Source organism: Chinchilla lanigera, unplaced genomic scaffold (assembly GCF_000276665.1).
Source record: "Chinchilla lanigera isolate Chin_1 unplaced genomic scaffold, ChiLan1.0 scaffold00083, whole genome shotgun sequence".
NCBI classification, from domain to species: Eukaryota; Metazoa; Chordata; class Mammalia; order Rodentia; family Chinchillidae; genus Chinchilla; species Chinchilla lanigera.
Genome location: NW_004955484.1, coordinates 2,178,694 through 2,205,636, shown reverse-complemented (window position 1 = coordinate 2,205,636; position 26,943 = coordinate 2,178,694). Strand labels below are relative to the sequence as shown.

At 44.9% G+C, this 26,943-nt stretch overlaps 1 protein-coding gene across 2 annotated transcripts in view; it reads right to left on the bottom strand.

The window, feature by feature from the left end:
- Positions 1-2,459: 2,459 nt before the first annotated feature.
- The window catches only part of Cfdp1 (craniofacial development protein 1), a 117,806-nt gene continuing 93,322 nt past the window's right edge, over positions 2,460-26,943 (bottom strand). The window contains exons 6-7 of one of the 2 annotated variants that reach the window (XM_005403448.2): positions 15,421-15,579; positions 2,460-2,782 (exon numbers count right to left, since the gene is read on the bottom strand). In XM_005403448.2, coding sequence (XP_005403505.1) covers positions 2,692-2,782; positions 15,421-15,579 — 250 coding nt within the window. In that variant the 3' untranslated portion in view covers positions 2,460-2,691. The remainder of the gene's footprint in view (positions 2,783-15,420; positions 15,580-26,943) is intronic. The other variant, XM_005403449.2, reaches the window with a different exon arrangement.

The window sequence follows — 26,943 nt, the reverse complement described above, 5'->3', positions numbered from 1 at the left end:
GGCCACTGGCTGGTGCCCGAAACTGCATTCTGCAGTCCCAGTTGCTCAGCCCACTGCGGGTGGCCCTGCAAAGGCTGAGAAGACACCTGGAGCAGATTCGTACCTGCAAAAAACAGCCGCTCATGTAGAGAACAGCTGCTTGTGGCCAACACAGGGGCCTGTCTTGGTGGCCAGTTCCTCTGTTCCTTGACCATGACCCACCACAGTAGGTACTGAACAGGAGGGATCAGAGGAGGAAGATGAGGTGACAGAATATGCAAAGCTTACTGAAGTGCTAAAACAAGCACAGGATCTCAGGAGATGGAAAGGTCCTTCCTAGACCAGGGACCGCCTCCTACATTCCTGCCACTCACGCTTTCTTGGTTCAGCTCTGAGCACTTCAAAATCCTTTTCTTTTTCTTTTTCCTTTTGGCTTTTTTGAGATAGGGTCTCGCTAGGCAGTTCAGGGTGGCCTTGAGCTCACTTTATATCCCAGTCTGGTCTTGAACTTGCAACAATCCTCCTGCCTCAGCCTCTCAAGTGCTGGGATTACAGGCGTGCACCACCATGCCTGGTTGGAGGGGCTTTTCCAGAGTCACAGGTAAAAGGTTCATTACATGGAGTCAGGAGTGTACAGCACACCTGCTGGGAACATGTGCACCCAATCAAGAAGAGGAAGAAAGCAAGCAACCTTTCCACAGAGGTGTCACCTTTACTGAATGCAGGGCACAAAAGGAGAGGCCTCTGACAGGCCTGGATCTTCTCAACGAGGCAGGTGGGGCCAAGACACACAGCTGTGATTCTCCCTGACTACAGTACTTCACTTTCCACATCTTGGAGCACATGAAGAGCAAACCCACCTGTACTGCAGCTTTTGTCCTCACCTCTCAGGCTTGAAAGGTGCGACCATTTGTGAACGGAAGAACCCGAACTCTCCATGAGCTCAGTGCCATTTACTCTCTGGGATCCCAGATAACTTTCAAGCAGGGAGAAGAGAGAGCTGGCTCATATGTTGGTGGAGCAGCAGCTGTTGCGATGAAGCCTGTGAAATGGAGCGCAGAACTCCACAGTGCACTCGAAAGCAGTCAGCCAAATGCAGCGGGTAAGGGCCATGGGCCAGACAGCACCCCAGGCAGGGCCTTCGCCTTAAACCTCAGCTGGTGCCTGCTGTGGGCCTGAGGGGCCTAGCCTGATCGAAACACGGGCTGGGCTTAGGTTACAGCACTTTCCTGTTATTACTGTGTCCCACTGCAGGAACAATGGAGACTGAGACCACCTGTTCTGATGCTGGTCTGAAATGGGTGTCTTGACACTTTGGAGTCCTTTATCAGAGTGGATGTGACAGAGTGGGTTCAAATGTAGCTTGTAAGCTACCTTTATGGCAAGTAATATCTCCAATGCTCTAACTACCCAGGGCTGACAATGTTTTGGCTGCCATGAACAATGACCACACAGGCCTGGATAGGCCCGTCAGGTTGTCAGCAGCTTGTTCAGCAGCCCCAGGTCCAGAAAACTGACTGGTGGTGAAGGTCACAGAGCTGGTAGCTGTCTGAGTAGGAAACAGATCCCCATCTGTGGAACTCCACCTTTACCCGCCCACCCCAGAGCAGGCTGTCGGGTTTCATGCTTTACTAACAAATGGTCTCTATTCTCCCTCCCTTCTTCAACAAAAATTTGTTCCCAACTCTTTCTCTCCTCTCCCTTGCGAACATCTAATTCTAAGCAGGAAGTCTGGAATTTAGACTTTCTTTTTCTTTGCCGTTACTAGGGACTGAACCCTGGGCCTTCACACTGAGCTATATCCTCAGCACTCCTTAAAAATTTTTGGAGATGTGCTCTTGCTAATTTGACCTGGCTGGGCTCAAACTTGTGATAGCCTTGTGAGGAGCCGTTTCTTATGGAGTATAATAAATAGTCGCTTTTTTTTTTGAGACGGGGCCTCACTTTGTAGTTCAGGCCTCAAAACTCACAGTGATCCCTTCCTCAGCTTGCAGAGTGCTGGGATTGCAGGTATGTGCTACCACACCAGGCAAAAGGAGTATTTTAGAATATTCTTTGAGAAACCAAAAAGAATTACTGAGATGATCTGATGTTGACTTTTCTTTGGAAAGAAAATAAAAAGGTTTAAAGAATTATTGAGATGATCTGATGTTGACTTTTCTTTGGAAAGAAAAGAAAAAGGCAAAAGTGGGGGGACCCTCTGCAGCAACAATATATCCTAACTTTCAGACTTACATGGTATCATAAGAATCTCATTCAGAAGATCAGCCGAAAAGCCCGAGCAAATCGAGAACAAGGCCCAGGGCCTTGACGTCACTGTACCCCAGTGAGCCTTCTTCCCTGGGTCTTTAACGCAGGGCTGACTTTGGAGAGTACGCTCTCTACCATGGCGGCCAGACCTCTGCCTTCCCAGCAGGCCTGGGAGGTGCTGGCTGGGTTCATGCTGGACTCTGCAGCAGAGTAAAGGGAAGGAGAGTGAGGTCTTTGTCTTCTCCAGCCTTGCTGAGGACTGACTTTATTTACTTTTTCAAGGACAAATTTTGAAAAATAAAGTGAGTGAAACCACGTGAGATCAAGATACACAAACAAAACTTCATATAGAAAAAAGACCTTGCTGGGCAACAGCGGAGGAGGACACTGAAGAGTTTCACAGATGCACAGAAAGCTCACATTGCCAACAGGATGGAGCCGTTACTGACTCTCCCCTCCACATCAAGGTTTCATTTTGCTCAGCCTGAGATCTCGCTCAATTTCAAACTGCCTGTGGTCCACACGCTCTAGAAAAGCTTTCCGTTCAATGTACCTAGAAGATAAAAAGAAAAAAAGCATTTGTCAGTAGAATCCAGGAGGGGCAGAGTGCCTTCCTTGCACTGTCCCAGCCCCTGGAGTAAAACTGCTACAGCAAACGCAAGCAGATGAGTCTGGCTGGTGGCCAGAGTGACCGCCCTGGCCAGCGTCACTAATAGCCAAACCACATCCACCTGGTCAGTACAGAGTCCCAAGGGCCACGCTGGTTCAGATGTGAATGAAAGTAAATGGAAAGGACACGCAACAGCTTATCGCGGGAAAGTACCTTAGGGTCTTGGTGGCAGGAAAATACTGCAATTTAGTAGTAAGACTTTAAAGGAAGAAGAAATGACATCTTAGAAGTTCAGCCCTGGCTGTTACACATCTGGTGGGCAATGCTGGGGAGGACTGAACCTCTCTGAGCCTTGCTTTTCCCCAGAGCAACATAATAAGGCCATAATAAGGCCAGGTTTCCCACCCTTGGTCGTGTGTTAAGTGAGGGTGAGAGAAAGCTATGCATCCTGTGAATACCGCAAATGCCAAAGGCGCACCTGAAAATAGAAGAAACAGGATAGAGAAACGACCTCAAGGGGCACTGTGAGGGTGAAGTGAGCTGCTTAGAAGCACGCACTGAGAGGCTATTGAACTGCCCTTAGCTCTTTCCTTCTTTGCTGTCTTTAGTGTTCTCCACCCAGTGAGGACAAGGGCGCTTCTGCTACGGTGACCAGAGAGGCCCAGCCCTAAACTCCTCTAAGGAGCAATATCACATGCCACAAGCAGGGTCCCCTTAGAAGGCGTTGTTCTGACCCCAATTTGGGGCAGGGTCAGCAAATGAAGCTGTCTTAGTTATTTACTTGGTGCTCAGACAAAATATCTGACATCCAAAGTTATGGGAGGAGAAAAAGTTTATTTAGCTCAGAGTTTGTAGAGGTTTCAGTCCATAATCCGCTGAATCCAAGGCAGGGTGGAAGACAGCAAAAGTAACAAGGGAAGGAACTTTAACAGGGTCTGCCCCCTTTATCCAGAATACTGGGATTAGGGCGGTGCTAACCCAATCAGTGGACCACTTTAGTAATCACATATACCCTTGGCCCCGTAATCCCAGCACTGCACCATGAATCAATCACACACTTTAGATCCAACCACCTTTAAGAGAGTCCACTTTGTTTTTTTTTTTTAAATTTTATTTTAAAGAATAAAAGAAGGATAACATAATAATAGGGGGGACTTAGCAAATTACAGACAAAATGGTAGGAAATTATCAATGGTTATCGTTTTACGTATTATTATCTACAAAATAGTTTCTCAGGAAAACAAATAGACAAATAATAGTGAGTTACAGACAAAAGAGGTAGGAGATTATCAAGAGTTGTTGTGCTATACTTGGGTATCTTCAAAGTGGCTTCTAAAGAAAATAAATAGAGCTATACATGAGTGACCTATTGAAAAATCATTAACTATTCTCAATGGTTGTTGTAGGAAACACATAATAATAAACATACATTATGAAATAGGATAGGAACATTACAAACTTTACACAGTTATGGGTAGATTAGTAGGAAAATATCAATGGCTGCTGTAATATGTGGTGGTATCTTCAAAGTGGTTTCTCAGGAAGACAGAGATATGCAAGAAGGATCTAATAAGTAGTTACAGCCTAAGGGTTGTCAAAAATAGCATATTACCTCCTCACCAGTGACTCCTTTCACTGAGGTATGATGGCTGGAAGGAAGGCCAGGATTGAAAAGAAGGACCCAGAGACTTGCACCTGTGACTAGCAGCAGGATGTTTTCTTGTTCCTCCATAGTCATGATTACCCAGGACTCCTCGATGGAGATGACGGTCTGGCCAGAGGGAGAAGGCAGACCATGCCCCAAGCCCTCTCATTCCTGTTGGACTAACTGGTAGCATGGGTCTGAGCTCTGGGGCCTCTGCTTCAGAGGGCAGACCGATCTCCAGTGGTCTCCTTTGCATCCAGGGCATGGCCCATGGGGCCTCTTAGGGCAGTTCCTCTTGAGGTGGCCTGGCTTTTAACAGTGGTAGCACATGAATGCAGTTGTCGAGTTCTTCTTGGAGCCCTGGGAATCAGACCTGGAATCTGTTTCTCTTAGTGGTGCAGCAAAAGCAGCTGCTTTTTCTCAGTCTCTTTGTTTTCTCTCCTTGGCCTCCTCCTCATCATGGCTATAGAATACTGAGGAGGCAATTCTTACTAACATCTCAAGTGAGCTATCTGAGGTGAAAGCCAGTCTTTGTAGCTATTTCTCTCCAGCTTCCCATTGCTTTGGGACCCCACAACCAGTTAGGAGAGTCCACTTTGTTTTGAGAGGGCATCTAAACAAGCCGTAACATTCTGCCCCTGGTCCCCCCGAACTCATACCCACCCCTTTATGCAAAAAGCATTTAGTTCATCTTCAAGAGTTGCCAGAGTCCTATCAGCTTGAGAACTGCTGAAAAGTCCAGGTCCACAATCTCCTCTGAGGGGCTGGGATTTAGCTCAGAGGCACAGTGCCTGCCTGGCAAGTGTAAGGTCCTGAGTTTGATTCTAGGTACACCCCATAAAATTCAAACAAAAGAAACTAAAATCTCCTCTGAGATTTAAGGCAAACTTTTAGCTTTGAGCCCCTGTACAAATTAAAAGGAAGTTAAACGCTTCCAATACGCAATGGCACAAGATAAACATTACCATTACTATTACAAATTACCATTACCATTACCAAATTCCTATTACCAGTACTGTTCTTATTAGGGGGATACAAAGGAATGGGACCAAAGCTAGTCCAAAATTCAGTGTGGTAAACATTAAGTCCTGTAGGTCCACATGCAGCATCTGAGGCAATCTATGGTAAGATGTGAACTATTTCTACAGCACTTCCAGCGGTTATGGCTCCCATGGCTTTTCTCTTGGGCTAGCTCTGCTCCCTCCTTGAAGTGTTTCTCAGACGATCCATGTTCCTGTTTTCTCCAAACTTTTGGGGTCTCCACTGCACCTTTGGCTTTACCCTCACAGCTTCACATACTACCCTCTCAGCAGAGACCTCCACCCAGGCAAATCATAGCACTTTATAGCAAGAAGCTGCCTGGCCTGCAAGGCCTTCTTCTGAAATCTGGCAAAAGCCTTCCTGACCCTACAGGTCTTCCATTCTGTTGTTGTTTTTTTTTTTTTTTTGGTTTTTCTCCAGTACCGGGAACCGAACTCACGACCTTGCGCTTGCCAGGCAGGCGCTTTTGCCGCTGAGCTAAATCCCCAGCCCCAAGCTCTTCCATTCTGAATGGGACTAAAAACAGTGCTACACTGATGATGCCAAGGCCTGCTGTCAGCTGGAGCAGTAGCCAGACTTTCCTCTTTCATGGCTGTAGGGGTCCAGTGCCTGGATCACTGAGCACTCTGAATTCAATTCCGAGGAACAAATTCTCAAGGCTGCCACCATTCTGGAACATGGTGCTCTGGGATTTTCTTCTCTCTCTCTTTTTTTTTTGTCTCTTTTGAGACAGGGTCTCAACATGCAGCTCAGGCTGGCCTTGAGCTCATTTTGTAGCCCAGGCTGGTCTCGAACTTGCAACGATCCTCCTGCCTCAGCCTCTTGAGTGCTGGGATTATAGGTGTGCACCACCATGCCTGGCCTTGGGACTTTCTCCTCAAAGCAGTGTTTTACTTTTACAATTTTGAGGCTGCTAAGGGTAGAGTTCTGCTGCTTCTTGTGATACTCTCAAGCCATCTCTTCTATTCTCCTGTTCTTTCTCAGCAATCAAGATCTCCTCTGCTCTATCTCTGCAATTCAAAGCTCTACTTGTAGGAGCTTCCTTTTTGGTCAAATTCAAGAAACTTTTTTTTTTTAAAATTAAAAAAAATTTTTTTTTGGTACCGGAATTGAACTTGCCAGGCAGGTGCTTGTGCCACTGAGATATATTCTGGGCCCTTAAAACATTTTAAATCATTCTGCTAGACTCTTTGCTCTTGATTCGTAACATAGATCTGGTCAAAAGCCCCCAACAGCAGCCATGCCACTGCCTCAACACTAGATTGCCTTGAGATTTCTTCTGCAAGATTAATTAGTCTGCCACCCTTAATCTTAGACTCAGGCAGTCTCTGGATATATGAAAACTACAGACAAAATTTTCTGCCAAAAACTTTCTGCCAGTGTAACATACACTGTCTGGAGTCCAACAACCAGTGCAGTCCTTCTTCAGCAGAAACTTCCTGAGCCTGGTCTTTACCAGCAGGATTTCTATCAAACTTCTGGTCTTCTGAGCTCTGACCAGAATCTCTCATACAGTACAGTTTAAGGCATACCAGCTCTACTTTTTCAGGGGGGTATCTCCAAACCTTTCCAAACTCTTCCCACAAGCCATTCCCAAAGGCTCCTGAACCACATGGCCAGGTATAGCTAGAGCAATGACCCCACTTCTCTGGTACCAAATTATGTTTTACTATTCTCACTGCTGAGATAAAATACCCAACATCCAAAGTTAAAGGAAAAAAAAGTTTATTTGGTTCACAATTTGTAGAGGTTCCAGTCTATAATCGGCTGGCTCTAAGGCAGGGTGGCACAGGGCAGAGGGGCAACATGGCTGTGGCAGACAGCAAAAGCAACAAGGGGCCTTAACAGCATCTTTCTCCCCCTTTTATCTTGTCCACACTACCAGGATTCGGGTGGTGCTGAACCAGTCAGTGGATCGATTTAGTAATCACACACCCTTAATCCCAGCATTGCACCATGAACCAATCACACTTTAGAAATCGAGGCTGGAATACAGCAGAGGAACACCGGTTTCCTAAACCTGATAACATTCTCACTGTAAATGTAATCACCTTATAATGACAGATGCACATTTTCCACCGTGCAACAAAAGAAAAATCAGTGCAGTGATTCAATTATGCCTCCCACTTTCAGGGGCAATTTTGTTCTCTTGAAAGATGTATTAGCAGCAGAGACCTCCACCCAGGCAAATCATTGCGCACTTTACAGCAAGAAGGTGCATCAAAATGCAGCTGTGTTTCATTATTAAGCATCTGGCCTAGCTCCTTGCCAGTGGGCCTGCATGACTGGGCCTGGCCTCCCTCACACCCTGCCATGGAGGACCACGGAAGGCCTCTGATATGGCTTGTGTTTAGCTGTCGCCCAAAGCCTCACATGGTCATAGGTGGGCTTTTTCCAAGGTGGCTGTGTTCCAGCCTCGATTTCCTTCTCAGTGGCACTCTATGAGGCACAGACCATCCTACCTGCTTGCTACCCAACCCTGTGGCTGTGAACCCTATGACTACTACCAAGGGCTGGCCAGAATATGAGGCTGCGGGTGCTCAGTGCGAATCCTGCCAATGGTTCGCTGTGTGAGTCTGGGCAACCCATATAAACTTAGCAATTTTTCAACTGGAAAGGGGGAAAAAAAAAAGTAAGAGGAAAAAAGACAAAAAGAAAACATTCTCTACTCTGAAGGGCTGCTGTGAGGATTAAATAGAATCATATACACATGATACTTGCCACACAGCAAGTGCTCAATAAAATGGTAGCTAATGTGCATTATCAGCAACTAGTCACCACCACCACCTTGTCTCTATCAGGAGCTAAATGCTGTATCAAAACTGTCAGTGAGGGAAGAATGGCGGAGAACATAGGGCAAGGTTGCTCTCTGGTTGATGTCAGCCTTTTGATGAACAAATGCTTCATCCCACTGCAGCCAAACACCCCTCCACCTTGGCTCCCTGGGCTTTGGGGCAGCTCGAGACATGAGAATCAGGGTTTTAATGGCAGGATGATCCAACTTCTGGACAGCCAGGCGAAAAGAGGGGTGAACCTCGGTAACAGATGATGCCATGCCGTCACCTTGTGTGGGTGTAAGGGGGAATGGGGCACGTTTCAAGAGAGAGCTCCCAGTGCTCTCCAGAAGGAGGTATGAGGCTTTGCGCACTGCAGACCTTCTTTCTGACTTTCTTTTAAAGAGGAAGTGATACTTAAATCTGGATGCTTGCTGAGCATCAGTAAAGGCCTCCTAACTTCCAGGAAGCTGTGCTGGGTCCGGCTGACCTTGAGACCCTCGAGAGCGAAGTGCAGGACGGACACTAAGTAGGCAGGTGCAGGCAGGGTTGAGGCTCAGGGAAGGCATGAGGGGCACATGTGCAGGATGCAACTGAATTCTCAAGGGCAACCCAAACAAAGGCCATCAAGGCAGGGCTGGTGACTTTATTCACCCATTCCCAGCCATGAGCAGCTGCTAACAGGACCCTTGTGACAGCCTTGGCTTATTGCCAAGAGCCAGCCATAAACAAAATTTCTACTGAACATGGGCTCCCCATGCCAAGAGACAGCAGAAGTGCTGGGGTAAGAGTGGTTCTGGCTCTTCCTATTTGTGCCTTTGGGAAAGATACTTTATTTTCTGTGCCTGTTTTTCTTCCTGTAAAATAGTAATAAAACTTATAATAACCCTCTGTCAGTACAATGAAACTCTGTGACAAATGCTTTGTAAACAATAAAAAGGCAGCCACGTGAGTGTTCTAGCATGGGGGGTTTGTGCCTCCCATTTCTGACCTGACTGCATCGTTCTGGGGGCTGCAGAACCCGGAGCAGCTGCTGACACCAAGAGAGCAAATACCCAGGAAGAGGAAGGGCTGGCTGGCAAGGCTGCCTTCAAGGCCAAAGGAGCGTTCACCTATCTCAACTGGGCCTCAGGAATTTTCAGGAACTTTAAGTGGGCCACAGTCCCAGAACGCACCTGCTAGCTGACAAGTGCCAAGGGAATCATGGCTCCTGCTTGTTTTTGCCTTGGTGTTTTCCTGGCCTGTACGCAACCCTACTGGGGACTCGGCCTGATTGAGCCCAGTCTACAGGGAAGCCTGGGATGTGGGACATATCATCCTTCCCAGCTGCTGTTGTCTTTTACGGCCTCCTTAAGAAGTAGCATCTAGATTTTTATTAGCAAAATATGCTAATAGAATCAAGAACCTAAGAGATTTTCTAGGCTTTCCTTTCAGAACAAGGTCAGACAAGAGACTCTGACATCTTTTGGATCTTTCAACCCAAATTAGTTTTCTGTCACAATTTTTCTGAAATCCAGGACAATGGGGGAGGGAAGGAAACAGGGAAGAGGAGAACAAGGGGAGGGCAGGGGACACAATGGGGCACTGGCCTGAAAATCTCCATCATGTGGCCATCCCGGGGCTGAACACTCTCGAGAGATGTCTTTCCTCCACACTAGCCAGGTCAGAGGGAGCTGGGGGAGGCACAGGCCAAGGCCCAGGAAACTGAGAAGCCCTTAGGGCTGGGTTCCTTTTAGACTGCTCCAGGCGGAGCCAGCACCTGGATCCAAGTGAGCACTGAGGCTGGGAATAAAGCTCCGGGATAGATGGGATGAGACAAGACCTTTTCTGCCCAGAGAAACAACAGAAAGAAACAAACTGCCCAACACTGCATGGGCATGCCCATCCACCATGCCCTCGGACCTAACTGGCAAATATTTTCAGGGCCACACTAAAGGGGCTGACTTTCACTCAGTTTCTCTCCCACTGCTTTCTTCTCACATTGCCTCAAGGGTGTGCTGTTCAAGAAAAGGGACTCTTGGGGGGTCACAGGGATAGATTCATCAGAAAAAGAAAATTACTTTCTCTGGATGTGCTATCTGAGGGCTTTCAGCAGAGAGATGAAAAATGGTCTGTACTTTAAACAATCATTTCAGAAGTGGGGTGCAAGACGGATGAGAAGGCACAGAAAGCTGCATGTGGTGGTATATGCCTGTAATGCTGGAGACTGAGGCAGCAGGATCACAAGTTTGAGGCCAACTTAGTAAGATTTTAAGTCAAAAAGTAAAAAGGAGGGCCGGGGATATAGCTCAGCGGCACAAGCACCTGCCTGGCAAGTGCAAGGCCCTGAGTTTGATTCCCAGTACCAAAACAATAACAACAACAACAACAACAACAACAACAACAACAACAAACACACACACACAAAAAGAAAACAGAAAAAAAAGTAAAAAGGGATAGAGATTTAGTTTAGTGGTAGGGTGCTTGCCTAGCATGTACAAGGACCTGGGCTCAATCCAGCACTGCAAAAAGGAAAAACAAAGGTACAGAGATGACATGGGGAGCACAGCAGACATCTGTAGCTTGTAGGGGGGTGATGGTAGAATGGAGTTGCAGGATATGAGTGGAAAGAGAGGAAATCAAGGGTGATGCCTAGGTTTTTCTTTCTTCTAACAGTGGAAGGGCAGCAAGAGAGCCAGGAAGTCAGAGGGAGTCCATTTATGAAGGAGAGCTAGTATTTGGTTCTGGGCATTAAGTCTGATATGTGTCCTAAACATCCAAAAGGAGATGTCAAACAACCAAATGAAATCTGAGTCTGGGACTACATTCCTTTGTAGCCCAGCAGAAAATGGTAGCTAAATCTTAGAATTACTGAGCATTTCTGGTAAAAATCCCAGTAAAGGAATAAAAACCATCTAGGAAAACTAGAAGGAGATGACCCCAAGCTCTACTTTCCACTAGCATGGAAAATATTCCTGAAGAGCTGGCAGCTAATTAAAGAGGTAAAGCATTTAGCTTTCCAGTAAGGCCTGAGCCTTGGTGTGGTCAGCAATAGCAACTGGGAGAAAGAAATTTGAGCAGAGAGCTGGGGGTGGCGGGAAGGGAGCTCCCATTTATAAACATGCCAGGCATTCTCCCCTGCTTATTTAATTCACACAACAACCCTGAGAGATATTATAGAGTTTTCACTTTACAGATGAAGAAACCGGGGCTACTGTGCGTGGTGGGTTGGTGGTGGGCCCAAGATTTGAATTCTATTCTAAAATATGACACATGAACAAAACAAAGCATAAAATGGGGCAAAGCAAATGAATCATTGCAAAACAAGTGATCATACGGTCATCACTGGGTCAAGAAGTAGATGGCTTCCAGCCCTGAAGCAGCCCCTATGTAACTTGCACCCAAATACCTGCTGCTCACTCACATGTGCACTTGTGCAGGACTTGGGCCTTCATTTCCTTGTTTACTTTCATGCTTTTGTTTCTTCAACATTAAAGTTTAGTTGCATTTACTTTTGAATTTGACATAAATACAACAATATAGTGTGTACTGTTTTATGACTTGCTTCTTTCACAAACTGACCTAACAGATACACTGGCTTTGCCTTTTTTGACCTTTGTATAAACGGAATCACACAACATTTACTCCTTTGTGTTTGTATGTTACTGTACATTATTCATGTTCGTTACCATCTCTGAATAGAATATCATTGTGTGAACAGATCATTCATTATTTATCTATTATACCACTGATGGATCTTTGAGCTGTTTCTCAAGAAAGTATATTATTATGTGTGTCTCTTGGGGATATGTAACTAAATTTCTGTTGGGGATAAAGTTAGGACTGGAACTGCTGAACTACAGGGAGCGACTTATCCAGACTTTCAGTAGATAATGCTAAATGATGTTTTCCAATTTAAATAGTTGTATCACCCATATAAACTGGATGTATTTATTTTATGAGACCTGGTAATGTTTTTGCCTGAAAGTCTACTTTGTCTAATAGTAACATGGCTCTATATCAGGTTTCTTTTTGTTAGTATCTGCATGCTTTATCTTCTCTGTCTTTTTGTTTTCAATATTCCTGAATCACATTTTATAAATAAATCTCCAATAAAAGCAGCAAATAGTTTTTGGGTTTCTAAATTCAATCTGGCAACCTGTTTAACTGGAGCATTTAGTTTACTTATATTAAATGAAAAACTAAAATTCAGTCTTTTTTTTTTTTTTAATAGATTCGGTCTTGAATCTACCATCTTACTGAGTGCTTCCTCTTTGTTCTGCTATTATAGGGCAGCTAAGAAATTAATACACAGCTAGAGAGGGACTGGGCTCTCAAGGAAGTCAACAGAAAAATAAAGACATCAGAACTGTGGCTGCAGGTGCATCTGAAGAAGGTCAGACCTCAAGATAAGGATGGCCAGGCCTCTATGTCTAAGGGATAAGCAGTAACGTGGAATTGTAACTGGTATCACCTGGTGCAGTAAAGTCAGATGGGTATCAGTCACCCAGGTGGGTGACCAGAGCATCCAGACCCATGTCTTCCCCAAAATGCCTTTGTTCTTTCCATGTGTACTTGCTAGGGGACCCACTTCCCTACTGGACCTGTTCACATATATTAGCTAAGCGGCTACACTTAGAATCCCATAGGTTGATTGTAGTTTGACCCACATTGTGACTTTCCTGTATAAATTACCCCTGAAAAAGAGCCTCAGTGGCAACCCACTTCTGGGTCCCCTCCTGTCTCTCAGGAGCTATTCCTGCTTCCCAGTAAACCTTTCCCACTCTTCACATCCTTTGGAATTCATTCTTTGATTTCAGAGGACATGAACTCGGCGTATTTGACATCTAGCAGGTTGAGAGTTATATTTCCCCCTGTGTCACTGCTTGTTCTGCTTCTTTTGTTTTGGGGTTGGGATGAACCCATGGCCTTGTGCATACCATGCAAGTGCTCTATCACTGAGCTACATCCCCAGCCTCTGTTGTGTTTCTTTAACTCTATTATGTTTTCTTCTGGTTAATTAAAAAAAAAAAAAATCCATTTTTTTCCTCCACTACTTTGGAAATTATATATTTTTATGTACAATTAATCAACGCCTCTATCTTCTTTCCAACACTGGCACAGGCACTTATCTTACCACCACTTACTCTGAGGATGGCTTCCTTGTTGCGTGTGCTGGGAAGGCTCACTCTGCAACTGACTGTCTAGCATTACTGCCTGTATTATTTTGATTCTGTGATCTAGTGACTCTCCACTCAGGCTGTGCATCACAATCAGGAATGATCGAAGGACACAGATAACCTATTCCAGACTCTTGATTCAGCAGCCCTGCATGGGAGTGGCCTTGTTACCTGAACTTTGGGACATTTTCTCAGAGGCTTCGCATGCTTAGCAAGGTGAGAACCAGAGCTACAGTCCCTTCCCTGGAGCAGGGCTTGGCTCCTTTAATCTGACTGGAGGAGTTGAGAAAGAGCAGTGGGTGGAGGTGTGTACTGAAAAAGGCAGGTGAGAAGAGCTGAGGCCGACACAGAAATCACGAGACCTGTACTGGCAAAGTGCGATTAGACCTGCAGAATCAGGAGAGCCTCGGACACTGGAGGAAAAAGCACAGCATAAAAGTGGCATGATGTTAGTTGTTTCCTAACCCAGTTATGTGGTTTTCCATTGCCTGAAAAGTTCTCACTGGGCAGATGTCCTTTTTAATCTTGTTTTCTCTAATAAACTGCAGTCTACAGTTTATTAGTTCTCCCTTATCTTCTATAACACCACTCCTTACTTTTGTAAGACCACTATTAACTTGGGCACAGTGAACACTGTCCAACTTATAGAATCAATACTCAGAGAAGCAATGAAGTGTAGCACACCCTGACAATTCCTCTGCAGCTTTGGATCCCTGTGCAAAAGTGAACAGGGGGGCGCTGAGTTACTGGAGCTGAATCACAGTGGAGAGGTTTGCAGTAAATGTCAGAGCCGCCCACACTCAAGATAACCCCAATTCCTGCCTCTGCTTCACTCTGGCTGTGCCCGGGTGGCTCTGCTCTTCTGCTTCTGCCTGCCAGCTTAGACAGCCTGACCTGGACCTGGCAGTTATGCCAGCTCATACAGCCATTTACATATTTTTATTTTAAAACGTATTAGTTGGCTTCTAGAGTCATTCAAATAATGTTGATGCTTAATTCAGAAATAATCCCCAAATAAACCCCCATTTATCTTTACTATAACTTAGGTTATTACTATCCTGAATAATTTGTACTTAATGCACACCTTTGTGTGACAGGTGCTCTGAAAAGTGCTCTATGTAGCTACGTATTTGAGTAATACATGTATTACATATGTTATTTCATGAGCTCCTCACAACCACATGAAGGTGGCACCATATCCAATTTCACAGGGAAGGCACCGAGCTGCAGATGTGCCTACTGTGCTGAGTGGGCACCCTGGGCTGCATGAGGGGCCATTTAACAGTTTCTTTGACTGTTAGGGGGAATGCTGACCTGAAGCCATGGATCTCTTTCTGTAGTAACTTTACTCCTTAGCCTCTCCTGAGGTCCCAAGGAACTGAACCCCGTTTCTTTCTTTTTTTAAAAAATTCAGTCACCAGGAAAAAGGAATGGATAACAAGGAATGGATCTTGTTCACAACTGAATACATTCTCTTTGTATTCCAAAGCGAAGAGGAACGGGGGAAAAGCCCTATCTTAGGCCACAACAGCCTCCTCAAACCATATGATAATGTGACAACATCTAGGCACTCCGACGGCTCTGCCTTTGGAGCATCTGAACTATTTTGGCTTTTCAGAAGACCAAGTGATTCCTGTCAGCCTAATGCTGCCACTGCGAGCCACAACTGACCACATAAGTAAACCAGGTGACTTGCAGTTTACAGGAAGTCAGCCTGGTGAGTGTGACTGGCTGAGAGCAGTTCTGCTCACGTGCTCTGCTGCCCTTTACCCCTAGTGGCCTTCTCAGTGATAGGACCTGCTCTATGTCAACACAGAGCTTCACTCACAAACCAAAGTACGTAAATGCATTTTTTTGTTTCACCAGGAAAGCTTCCTACTTGCTTAAACTGAGCAGCTTGTTTGCAAGCAGTCATTTCAGAATTCTGAGGTGGTCAAAGGAGCAGAATGTGCTACTTCTTACCCTTCTTTCCCTCGATTATGGATAGCCAGTTCTTCACCAATCCCTTCTTCCTCCTTGAAGCTCTCCCAGTCCAATTTGGACTTCTCGAGGGTGCTCATTTTCTGCTTCTTGGCTCCAATTTTCCCCAAAAGGCTGCTCATACCACTTGACCTTTTTAGCCTAACGAAGGAGAAAACATGAAATATGTAGCATGTAAAAACTCTGCTCTCCTCACAGTTTTTCTGATGGGCACAGGATTCCCTGGATAAAAGCCATTTACTTTAAAGGAAGTCATGTTTGTACCTATCACGTTTCTTCCTCAGTGTGAAAGAACACTGTCAGCAGAACTTTTTCTTTTTTTCTGGTGCTGGGGATCATACCCATGGCCTTGTGGATGCTAGGCAAGTTCTTGGCCACTGAGCTCCCTTATCCCTTTTTAAACATTTTGAGATAGGATCTCACTAAGTTGTCCATGCTGGCCTCAAACTTCAATCCTCCTTTCTTAGCCTCCCAAGTAGCTGGGATTACAAGAGTGTACCACTGTGCCTGGCCAAGAGCACAAATTTCTAATTTATTTTCCCTGCCTGATGTCCCTGCTCTGCTGCACTGCAGACAGAATCCCCTTCAGACCTCCGAGTGCTGTGAGGCAGGTCCCCGCTTGCAGGGAAGAAGGCGAGTGGAGTGCTCAGGCAAGGCTTTGGAGTCACATGACCGGGTCCAAATTCCAGCTCTGCCTGAGTGACTGGAGGCTATTTAAGTGCATGCACCTTGGTTTCCCAATCCAATCCACAAAGTGAAATGTTTGCTCACAGGCTGTGACCTATCTTTTATGCAAAGGGATAAAACAACACTCAGCACAGGGTCAAGGTGCTGGCCACTCTGAGTCACTGTCATCATGCTCTGAAGCTCCAGGGGGTTCTTTCCAGAGGAAGGATCAGTTCCCAGCACTGATGAGCAAGTCAGAGTACCATAAAAGGGCTCTAAAATCAGTTGCCTTTCAACTCCTGTGTGAGTCGAGGCCTGTTTTTTCCCAGGAGGTGGAGAACATTCCTCACCCGGAAAGCAGAGAATGTACAGCCCGTGCTTTACTTGCTGGTGATGCTATCACGGGCTGCAGGAGAAACCCCACATGCCCACACCCAAGTCTTGGCAGGTCAAATGTTTCCAGTCAATGTTACATGTATGCAATAAAAGAGAAGAGAAGGCTGCTAGTTCCTAAGAAAGCAGTGAGTGGAAGGAGCAATGGAAGGACAAGCTTTTATTCCTCTTATGAAAGTAAAACAAGTTATCTATCAGCTTGTAGGAAACTGGAAGTTATTTCTGCCTCAAGGAAATATGTAAAGGAGTTAAAATACTTAAAAACCATGAGCTAACATGACAGTGCTGGTTCTCTGGGTGCTTTCACAACCACTTTTTCACTGGACTCTCACTACAGCCTGGGGCAAAGGACCACAGGCTCTGAGCTGGAATGGGATCACCTTGAAGATGAGCTAGTTACCACTGTCACCTAAATCCACTCAGAAACCGAACTTGTGGCCTGGGGTGAGCCAACAGGCCAGTGTCCCTACTAGACGCAAGACTAGATGCAAACCACTGCCCTAAACATTCGCATTCTAGAACACTGATCCCGAGGGGCCTAGCTTCCCCGTCAAGGTCACGCACACCCCACTACTCAAGGAGATGAAGACCAACTTAGATTAGACCAGATAGGCACCATCGGCTTCAGCTTTGTATTGAGTTAGACAAATAAACAGAAGTTCCACCAATATAACAAAGGTCAAACCAACAGAAAATGCAGATCCAGGACAAAGGGCGGTCTCTCTGGACTCTCAGTGAAGTGTACTTCCAGATGAGCAGCTGCTTGAGAGATCCTCACAGCTCTTTTACTTTTTATAACATGATTCCAAATTGCTCTTTAAGAGCTTTCAGTTCACATCTTGTGGACATTCCTTGCTAGATAATCCATTCCCTCTAACAATCTATCAACACACACACACACACACACACACACACACACACACAAATTTTATCATGAGCAACGCTTGAGTGGGGACATGGAAATTTAATATGCCTCAAATCTTTCATTTTCCATCTTCCTCATTACTACTGTTCTGGTTCTCATTATTGTACCTTTCACCAGAATAATTCAACAGCCTCCTCACCGGCCTCCCTGACTTAGCCTTCTCTAAACAGCCACACCCCGGCATCTGCTGATGTACTACCTTAGAGTAAACTTTTGCTCACGTGTCTCTTCCATGACCCCTTACTACTGTTGCTCTTCTAATAAAGCCTGAAGCCCTTAACTTCAGTTCTGCCTGTCACTTGACATCTGTGCGCCACAGAGCCCTGAACCTGCTGTTCACCTCTTCTTGCCTTTCATTCACCCAGGCTTACCTCAACTAAGAAAACAATTGCTCCAGAACACCTTCCTGAGTCCCCCTGATCTCCGGGCTGGGTACCCCAGTGTTGCTGCCATCGTCCCCTGGTTCTTTTCCCATGATACTGCTGATCTCTCCGCAGTGGATGCTTCGGGACTCTCATTCAGCTGCAGCTGTCCGTTTAGTTCAATTCATTGTTAACAATATCCCACCAAAAAGTACTCAGAGCAGGCGGACCTTTTCTGGTGGCAGGGCTTCCTTGACTGCACGCAGGCTACCACGCACTGTCTGGAGAAGTGGTGGAGTTCATGCCATTAGGGCTACTTCCATAGGGCTGCTGGCTAACTGGCCCAGCCCCTATCCTTGCTCAGGCAGTTCTGGGAGTTTAAATAGTTCTCAGAAGTTCTCATAGAACTAAGCCCTCATGGCCTTGAAAATACATTTCTTTTTTTTTTTTTTTTTTTTTTTTGGTTTTTCTCCGGTACCGGGAACCGAACTCACGACCTTGCGCTTGCCAGGCAGGCGCTTTTGCCGCTGAGCTAAATTCCCAGCCCCTGAAAATACATTTCTTAAATTGGGTGTTGTGGCACATGCCTATAATCCCAGCTCTCTAGCAGACTGAGGCAAGAAGGATTGTAAATTCAAGCCCAGCTTCGGGAACTTGAAAAACAATCCTACACACACACACACACACACACACACACACACACACACACACCCAAAAGCTTTTTACAACTGGTTGTGGTGGTACATTCCTGTAATCCTAGCACTTGGGAGGCTAAGACAAGAGAATCAGAGTTTGAGGCCAGCCTGGGCTTACACAGTGAGTTTAAGAACAGCTTGGACCAGGTGGTAAGACCTTGCCTCAAAAAACCAACTGTAATGGTTGATACATTGTGTCAACTTGAGAAATATAGAAGCTTAACTAAGCTACTCAGCAGGGGCCAGGGTCCTCACTTTGCAAACACGCTGAGCCCGCGCAAGAGGAGGGCACAGATAGGGTGTGGGTGTAGAGGACTCACCCTAGCGGGGAGAGCCTACATACAATGTAAGCGAGGAAAAGAGGCTTGCCCGTCCCACCTTTTGTGCTTGTTGTTTCTGCTGTCTTCTGCTGCCTTGAACTGTTGCCCCTGTGCCACAGCACCCTTTCCTGGAGCCAGCTAATTATGGACTGAAATCTCCATAACTGTGAGCTTAAATAAACCTTTCTTCCTTTAACTTTGGGTGTTGAGTATTCTGTCTCAGCAACGAGAGAAAAGTAACTTACATACCAACCAACCAAATAACAAAAAATCTAGGGTCCTCCTGCACAGTGCTAGGGGCTGAACCCAGGGGTGTTCTCCCACCGAGCTATATCCATAGCCCTTTTTATTTCCTATTTTGAGACAGGAGTCTAAGTTGCTCAGGCTGAGCTTGAATTTTTAGATTCTCCTGCCTCAGCTACCTGAGTAGCTGGGATTGCAGGCACGTGCCACCACTCCAGGGCTCTTTATTGGCTTTTCTTCCTTCCTTGCCTTTCTCTTCCCATACCTCACTCCTGCTTCTTTGGACACTTCCCAAATAAACTCCCTGTACTCAAATCCCTAAGTTTCGATTTAAGAGAAACCTAAAACATTTGGGAGAACAGGTACTTGCAATTCCAAACTGGGAAATTTCTTATCATTTTTTTGTTTTGTTTTGTTTTGGTTTTTTTTTTTTGAGACAGGGTCTCACTATGTAGTGCAAGCTGGCCTTGAACTCACTTATGTAGCCCAAGCTGGTCTCGAATTCATGGCCCTCCTCCTGCCTCTGCCTCCTGAGTGCTGGGATTACAGACGTGTGGCACCACACCCGGCTCAAACTGAGAAATTCTGAGAATAACTTCCACTTTTATTCTCCTACGCACTCTTAACATCCAAGTTGCCCCATTTTGTGTGGGCAGCACACAGGTTATGTATACTGTCTCACCCTCAGCCTATACCTCTGATGGTATCCCTGAGCTATGCCATTTTTCTGACAAATCACTTCTAGACATCTAGGAGAAGATGGTATGTAGCTGCATAGCAGTGAAGACATTTCCAGAAAAGGAAAAAAGTCAACAACTCCTCTTGCTTTGTTTACCACTAAGAACCAGCAGAATGTCACCTGTGCTACCATGCTTTTGGGGAAAGGTTCCGGCTCTGCCTTCACTGGGTCATGAGCATGGTTTATGGCATCCTAACTTGATAGTAACCTGCCTTTAATTGAAGCTAAATCAAAGTGAGTAACACATTGACAGCAGCAGCCAAAACACGTAGGAGGCTCATCGTAACAGAGACAGGCAGTTCCTTCCTAGAGTCTGCTATGTCGGGTCCCCTGCACACACTCCTGGGTGTTCCCAATCACTCTCCCACGTTGACATGAGTTTTAGTGATATAACCCTGGCATGAGTCCACCACAGCTTTCAGGAGGGTGGATTTACCATGACTGCCCCCGTCTCTGCCATGGGGTGCATCAATCAGGCTTTCAGAAAGCTGAGGTAGACAAGAGTTGGCTTCTGGGCAGGGCTGCTGACTCTGCTGTGGATTATCACAGAGAGCCCTGGAGGGGTGCACCTCACCGCAGAACTGCAGCTAGGTGGAAGGGAGGAAATCAGCGCTAGTTTCCAGCAAGCGCTGGCAGCTGTGCACACTACAAAACCCGGCGGGGGGGAGTGGGGTGGCAGCGGCAGCGGTACTGAGTTCCCCTGGCGGTCTCTCTGTTGTCACCACAGGTCACTGTAGTTCCAGATCACCAAAGCAGATCTCTCTTTGTTCTGGATCCTAAGCCACACAGGCAAGGTACCGGCAGAAAGCTGACTCTGACAGGCCAGCCCCCAAGCCACAGCCCCTCGTCAAAGAGAACCCTCACCCACCTGTTTGAAGTCCAAATTCAAAGTAACACACTACATACTTGCTTACTCACTGAGTACGCCCAGGACACTGCCCTGAGACGTATCCAGAGTATTCCCGCCAAGACATTCCCACTGTCACAATGATATTTCAATCACAGCCTCCTGAATATCGCATTGCTCTTCATTCCTATAAATCTGATACACAAAAATTCTGTCCAGGAACACGGCCTTTGTTCTAACCAGCCAGCTTCCATGCCGTAAGATAGCACGGCTTGATGCAGTTCATACTGGAGGAAAGAGACTTACACTTTTTTGTTAGTATGTACTGATTACACAGTAACGGGTTTCATTGTGGCACGGAATACATGGAGATAATATCTACGTCCAGTACCTGCTGAACCTTCTCCCCCCCGCCCGATTTCCTTCCTCTTCTCTAATAGCTTCCCCTTCTGCTTTCATGTCATCTTTTCCCCTCTAGATTCCATGTGTGAGAAGACGTGACACTGGCATTCTGAGTCAACCTTATTTTGCTAATATAGTGATCTTCCTCCATCCACTTTCCTGCAAATAACATCACTTTGTTCTTTATGGTTGAATCCCTCTCCCTCCTCTCCTGTTTTTCTCCAGTGGTACTGGAGAGTGTGTCCAGGGCCTTCACAGTGGGCTATCTCTCCAGCCGTTCTGAATTTTTTTATCTTGAGGCAGGCTCTCACTAGTCATTAAGTTGTTTAGGCTGGGCTTGAACTTGAATCCTCCTGGCTTCACCCTCCTAGAGAGTGCTGAAATTATAGCCGTATATTACCACACTTGGCTATATATCACCTTTATACCACAAGATCCAGCTGTACTAGTACTGACACACAGTTGAAGTAATTAAAGTCTGGACTGTATAGAAACACCAGCATACCCATCAGCATCACAGCACAATTCCTAACAGTCAAGTTACGGAGCCAGCCTAGTTGTATCAGCAGACTTTTCTTCTTGCATATTTTGGTCAAGTGTTCATCATCAGCTATTACCTTCAACTCTCTTCTCACTGTATCTAGCTAGTGACCTCTCCTAAACCAGGCACCAACTAAGACCTTGCGTAAAAAACTTCAGTTAATTCAAAAAAGTAGAAAAAAGAGAAAAGGCAAAATGGTAGATTGTCTTTTTCTTCATTTCTCAATTCACTATTTACAATGATAATTTGCTAGAATTTACTTTGCTTCTCTTTAGCTCAAGAAATGCAATTTGAACAAATTTCATTTATAACTAAATGATGAACTCCATCCTGGTGAGCTTGGCCTAAAGATATTACAGTAACCCATTTCCTTTGTTCCGTGCCCCTTAGCGTTCACAGTCACCCAAGGATTCACTCTGTAGCAAGAGCTCTGCTCTATCTGCCTACCCGCACTGATTCCGGAGAGGCGGGGGCAAGGAGCTGTGTAAGAAAGGTCCCAGGGGAAAGACTGGCAGTGCCCGCTGCCTGGCTGGGAACAAAGGTGGGAAGACCTTTTTTCCCTGTGATCTTTAAATTCAACTCCAGGCACCCAGCTATTCTACAGAATATAACTTTTGGTCTGGAAAGGAATTTTTTTTTTTTGGTACCGGGAATCGAACTCAGGACCTTGTGCTTGCCAGGCAGGCACCATGCCGCTAGACTACATTCCCAGCCCCTGGAAAGGAATTTGGAGTCATTCATTCATTCACTGTATGGCTCTAATAGAGCTACCTAAGAATTAGCTGTCTATCAGACACTCCTGGGAACGGAGAACACAATAAAATAATAAAGCATGATCTTTGGCCTCAAGGAGAAAATCTAGTGGAGAAGAGATCAACTTATCAGCAAACTGTAACCATATATTGTGAAGACACAAAAGAGGGAGCAGCAGAGGGGCTGTTTAATCCAACTTTCTTTTATAGACGGTTAATCAAAAGTCCAAAAAGGGAATAAAACCGGCCCACACTCATAGTAGGAGACTTGGGACCAGCACTCAGTGCTTCTCACACCTAACCTCCTATCTTCTCCATTGTGCTGGACGCCGGAGTTGGGGGATATCTGGTTAACCTTGGAGATCCCATCACACTGCAACTTCTATCATTGTGAATGGCAGGGGAGGGTCCATGTCTTTTGCTCATTCTTGTTTCATCTACAGTGAAGCATGAAGACTCACCCACAGTATGTAATCACAACTTTTTTTTTTCTGGTACTGGGAATCGAACTCAGGACCTTGTGCTTGCCAGGCAGGCACCCTGCTGCTGAGTTATATCCCTGGCCTGATCACCACATTTTTAATGAACTAAGTCTCCATAATCTGAGAGTGGATTTGCCCCATTTTTTTTCTCTTAACAAAAAGATTCAGCACCATACTTGAACTGATACACCTGGGAAGTTCCTGTAGTTTCCCAAGTGGACTAATGTGGCTGGTTAACGTGTATGGAAGCGCTATGGATCTTTACTCAGGACTTCCATGTACAGAGCCTGCCTCAGGTCTCTGCCTCTGGTAGCGTAACTGGCATAACCACTAAAATGCAAATTATCTGGAACAAAGATTCTTTGGCAGAGGCATGCAGTTTCCTTAGCATTTGTCATCTGTTTACAAGGCAGGAGTGGGCCTTTTTGTAGTTTACAGAGGACCTACTTTTTAGGGCCATACAAGGTTCTGGAACTGGCATAACACTCTCAGAGAAAAAGGAAGACAGTGCAAGATGAAAATTCCTTGTTGAGTGCTTCTGCTTGGAGCTACTGTTTTCTTTCAAATCTTCTCTGGATTTAGCTGAAATCTGAAGGAATGAAAAGTAAAACCCAAATCCCTGGCCAATTTCACTACCTACCTGTATAAATCTCTAAGTGATTTCCCCAAAGCCTGAGATCAGACCACTCAAGGAAATGGACTAAACACCAGCAGTACATCAGGGAGATTGCTCAGATGCCATTCATGTCTAACACTGTATTGTCAGTACTCCATTGGCACCATCTCAGGAGAGCAAAACACCAGAAGTAAGACAAGATGTTTCAAGTGATCTTAAATATTTAAGCATCTTGAAAATAAAATCTTGGGGCTTGAGAATTGTTAGTACTACTTATTTATTTGAGACAGGGTCTCACTTTTTTTTTGAGACAGTCTTGCTATGTAGTTCTGGCTGACCTTCAACTCACTATGTAGCCTACGCTAGCCTGGACCTTGTGGCGATCCTTTTTGCCTCAGCTTTCCAAGCACTGGGATTATAGGCATGCGCCACCACAGCCAGCAAATGTACTCTTTAATCTGTTACTGAAGGTGTTACATTGCCAACAAAAAAGTGGCATCTATCAGCAAAAGAGGCAAATATAAGCTAACTCACAGCAGCAGTTTCACAGTTTTTATACAAACAGAAACTGATTTGCTACTCAGCTGTATTACTCTTATGCCAATGTAAGAATGAAAGGCACTTAAGTTTGTCTCATTTGATTTCAGCTGCTCTACATTTTTATAATATGTGAAGAAAACATATGTGCTTATTCTGGTGACAAAAAACCCTGAACTCTTCTGAAACAGATCACAAAAAGTCTTTCTAGTTCTTCCCCATATATGTTAAGCACAGAGATCTATGTTGCCTTGTTCTGGCCTCTCAGCTGTCAAGGAGGACAAAGTAATTCTAGCTGACCTCGGTTCAATTCAAATGAAGAGCTCTTCCTAGATAAGTCAGCATCATCCACTTACAGCCAATAAGCCACGCTGTTTTCCTCAAAGCAGCAGAAGCACTCCACTGTAATCTCCTGGTCTCTGCCGCAATCAAGCGCTTTCATTCTGAGATGGTTACGGGGCTTAGCGACTCCCAAAGGACACTGGAAGGCACCTTTTCCCTGGGACAAGCTAACTGATTTCTGGGCAGTCTCATAACTAGCATCACATTCCAAGAGACAGTGATTGCCCCTGTTTTCTGCGAGGAACAGTCTTCTACCGGTCTACAGTTCCACAGAAACCAGACAACTCAATGGGTTTGGGTCCCCTGCCACAAAGGGTAGCAGAAGTATACTGCAGTTAGTATACTTCAGTTAGTTAGTTGCTTCAGTTAGCTAGTTGCTTAGGTAATAGCAGTTCCGGTTATAGTTCCTGTTACTTTCATGTCTTAGAAACTGCTGGTCACTGATGCACAGCTGGTCACTATGATGCATATTTTAAGAATCAATCCCCAATTGACAAGGCATTCTGCCTCTGTACTTCCCCCTTCCACTCCATAAAAACCTCGGTCCCTGGTCCTGATGTTTTGGGAATGATCCCGATCAGTGCCTGTTAACATAAAATAAATCTGCCTCCAAATCCTGGGTGTCATTTTGGTGTTTCTGCCTGCTGTTGGAGGTGATGCACTGTTTATTCATCTGCCTAGATCAGGTCTTTTGGAGAGGGTCTAAGTTTGGTAAGTGTTAGGAAAGAATAGGCCCTTTTTCATGTCTTTCTTGGTACACATAAGGCATTTTCAATGCCTGGTTCACAAATGCAATACATACAGAAATGCTGCTTCAAAGTGTAAAAGGAAAGAGTCACTGTCAGTCAGGAATGTAAGTTGTAAAGTACATTACCCAAGTGTACATTTTATTTCTGCTTCTGAGGGACCTTGTATGATAGACCATCATCATAGCAGTTCTTGGCAGCAAAGTACCAATGAGCTGTTTTTCTCTTTGCATGCATATGTTCAAATTACATAAAATAAATCCCAACCTCAAATTGGAAGTTCAAATTACTGTGTTTGCCCTTATCCAAATCAAATGAATGCATTCAAGTCAAATGACTAAATGGTTACCATTACGCTTGTCTATTTGGATAGGAAGAAAAGGAACTTAATAATTACTTTCAATGGCAACAAGATAAACTACTTAATAAACTATAAAAAGAAATGAAGTAGCAATAAATGCTACAACATGGATGAACCATGAAAACATTAGGTAAGAAGTCAGTCACAAAGGACCACACATATGCTTCCAATTATATGAAAGGCCCAAACAGGGAGATTTAAGGGTTGCCAGAACAGAGGACAAATGGGAGGGCGTGCGGTGGTGACAAGTAAAGGCAGCTAAGGGGTGCAGGGTTTCTTTTTGAAGTAAGTGGAAGGAATGAGTTGGCAGCCCTGTTAGAAGACCAAGCCAACTTTCCAGAGAGTGCTTCAACTCTGAGTATACTATATTAAAAGCCAAAAGACTATAGACTTTTAAAATGCTGCCCAAATTCACAAGTGCATCTCAGAATGAACTGTCATGTGACTGATCTAAAAGAAGGCTTCTTGGCACATCAACGTGTAGTGACGATACTCAATGACAGTATTGAGGACCAGTATTAATCAGCCTCTTGGTTGTGTCTTGGTCCCCTTCTTTTGTTCTTATAACCTTAAGAAAGTAATCGGCAAGGGCTATGTGAATTAGTCACTTAGCATAAGAACTCCAATATGATCTGGTGGTAAATTTTCCCACATTTTCTAGTTCACAATATCAAACTGACGGAAGAGTTGAAAATATAGAAGCTGCTGTTGTCAGAATAGTTTTCACTTAGATCCACCAATTATTAATACTTTGCTACATATGTTTTTTCATATATATAAACACATGTATAAATAAATTGTAATAAACAATTCTGGAGGGGGAGTGTGGAGCTATTTTTATTTTTAAAATTTATTTATTTATTTATTTATTTATTTGGTACCAAGAATCAAACTTGGGACCTCCTGCTTGCTAGGAAGGTGCAATTCCACTGAGTTATATCCTCGGTCCTTATTTTATTTTTTGAGACAGGGTCTTGCGATGTAGTTCAGGCTGGCCTTGAACTCATTTTGTAGCCCAGGCTTGTCTCAAACTCCAAGGATCCTCCTCCCTCAGCCTCCCAAGTGCTGGGATTACAGGCGTGTGCCACCACTCCCTGCAGCTATTTTAAAATAATTTGTAAACATCATGCCATTTCACCTCTGAATATTTTACCAACTATCTCCTAAGAAACCTGCCTACATAAAAGCTATCTTGTATTTCACCAAGAAATTTAAAATTGATATCATAATGCAATCTGATAGATTTCACATCTAAATATCTGGCAACCCCTGCTCAAAAGAGCCTTAACAATTATTCCCCTCTCTCCCATCACACACACCATATTTGGAATTTTTTGGTCTCCTTTCATCTTTTAATCTAGCATGGTTCCCTGCCCTTTGGCTTTTCATGTCATTGTCAATTTTTAAGAGTCTACTTTAGTTGTCTTTTGTTTTTTTTTTTTTTTTTTTTTTTTTTTTTTTTTTTGTCTTTTTTTGAGACAGGGTCTTGCTCTGCAGTTCAGGCTGGCCTTGAGCTCACTTTGTAGCCCAGGCTGG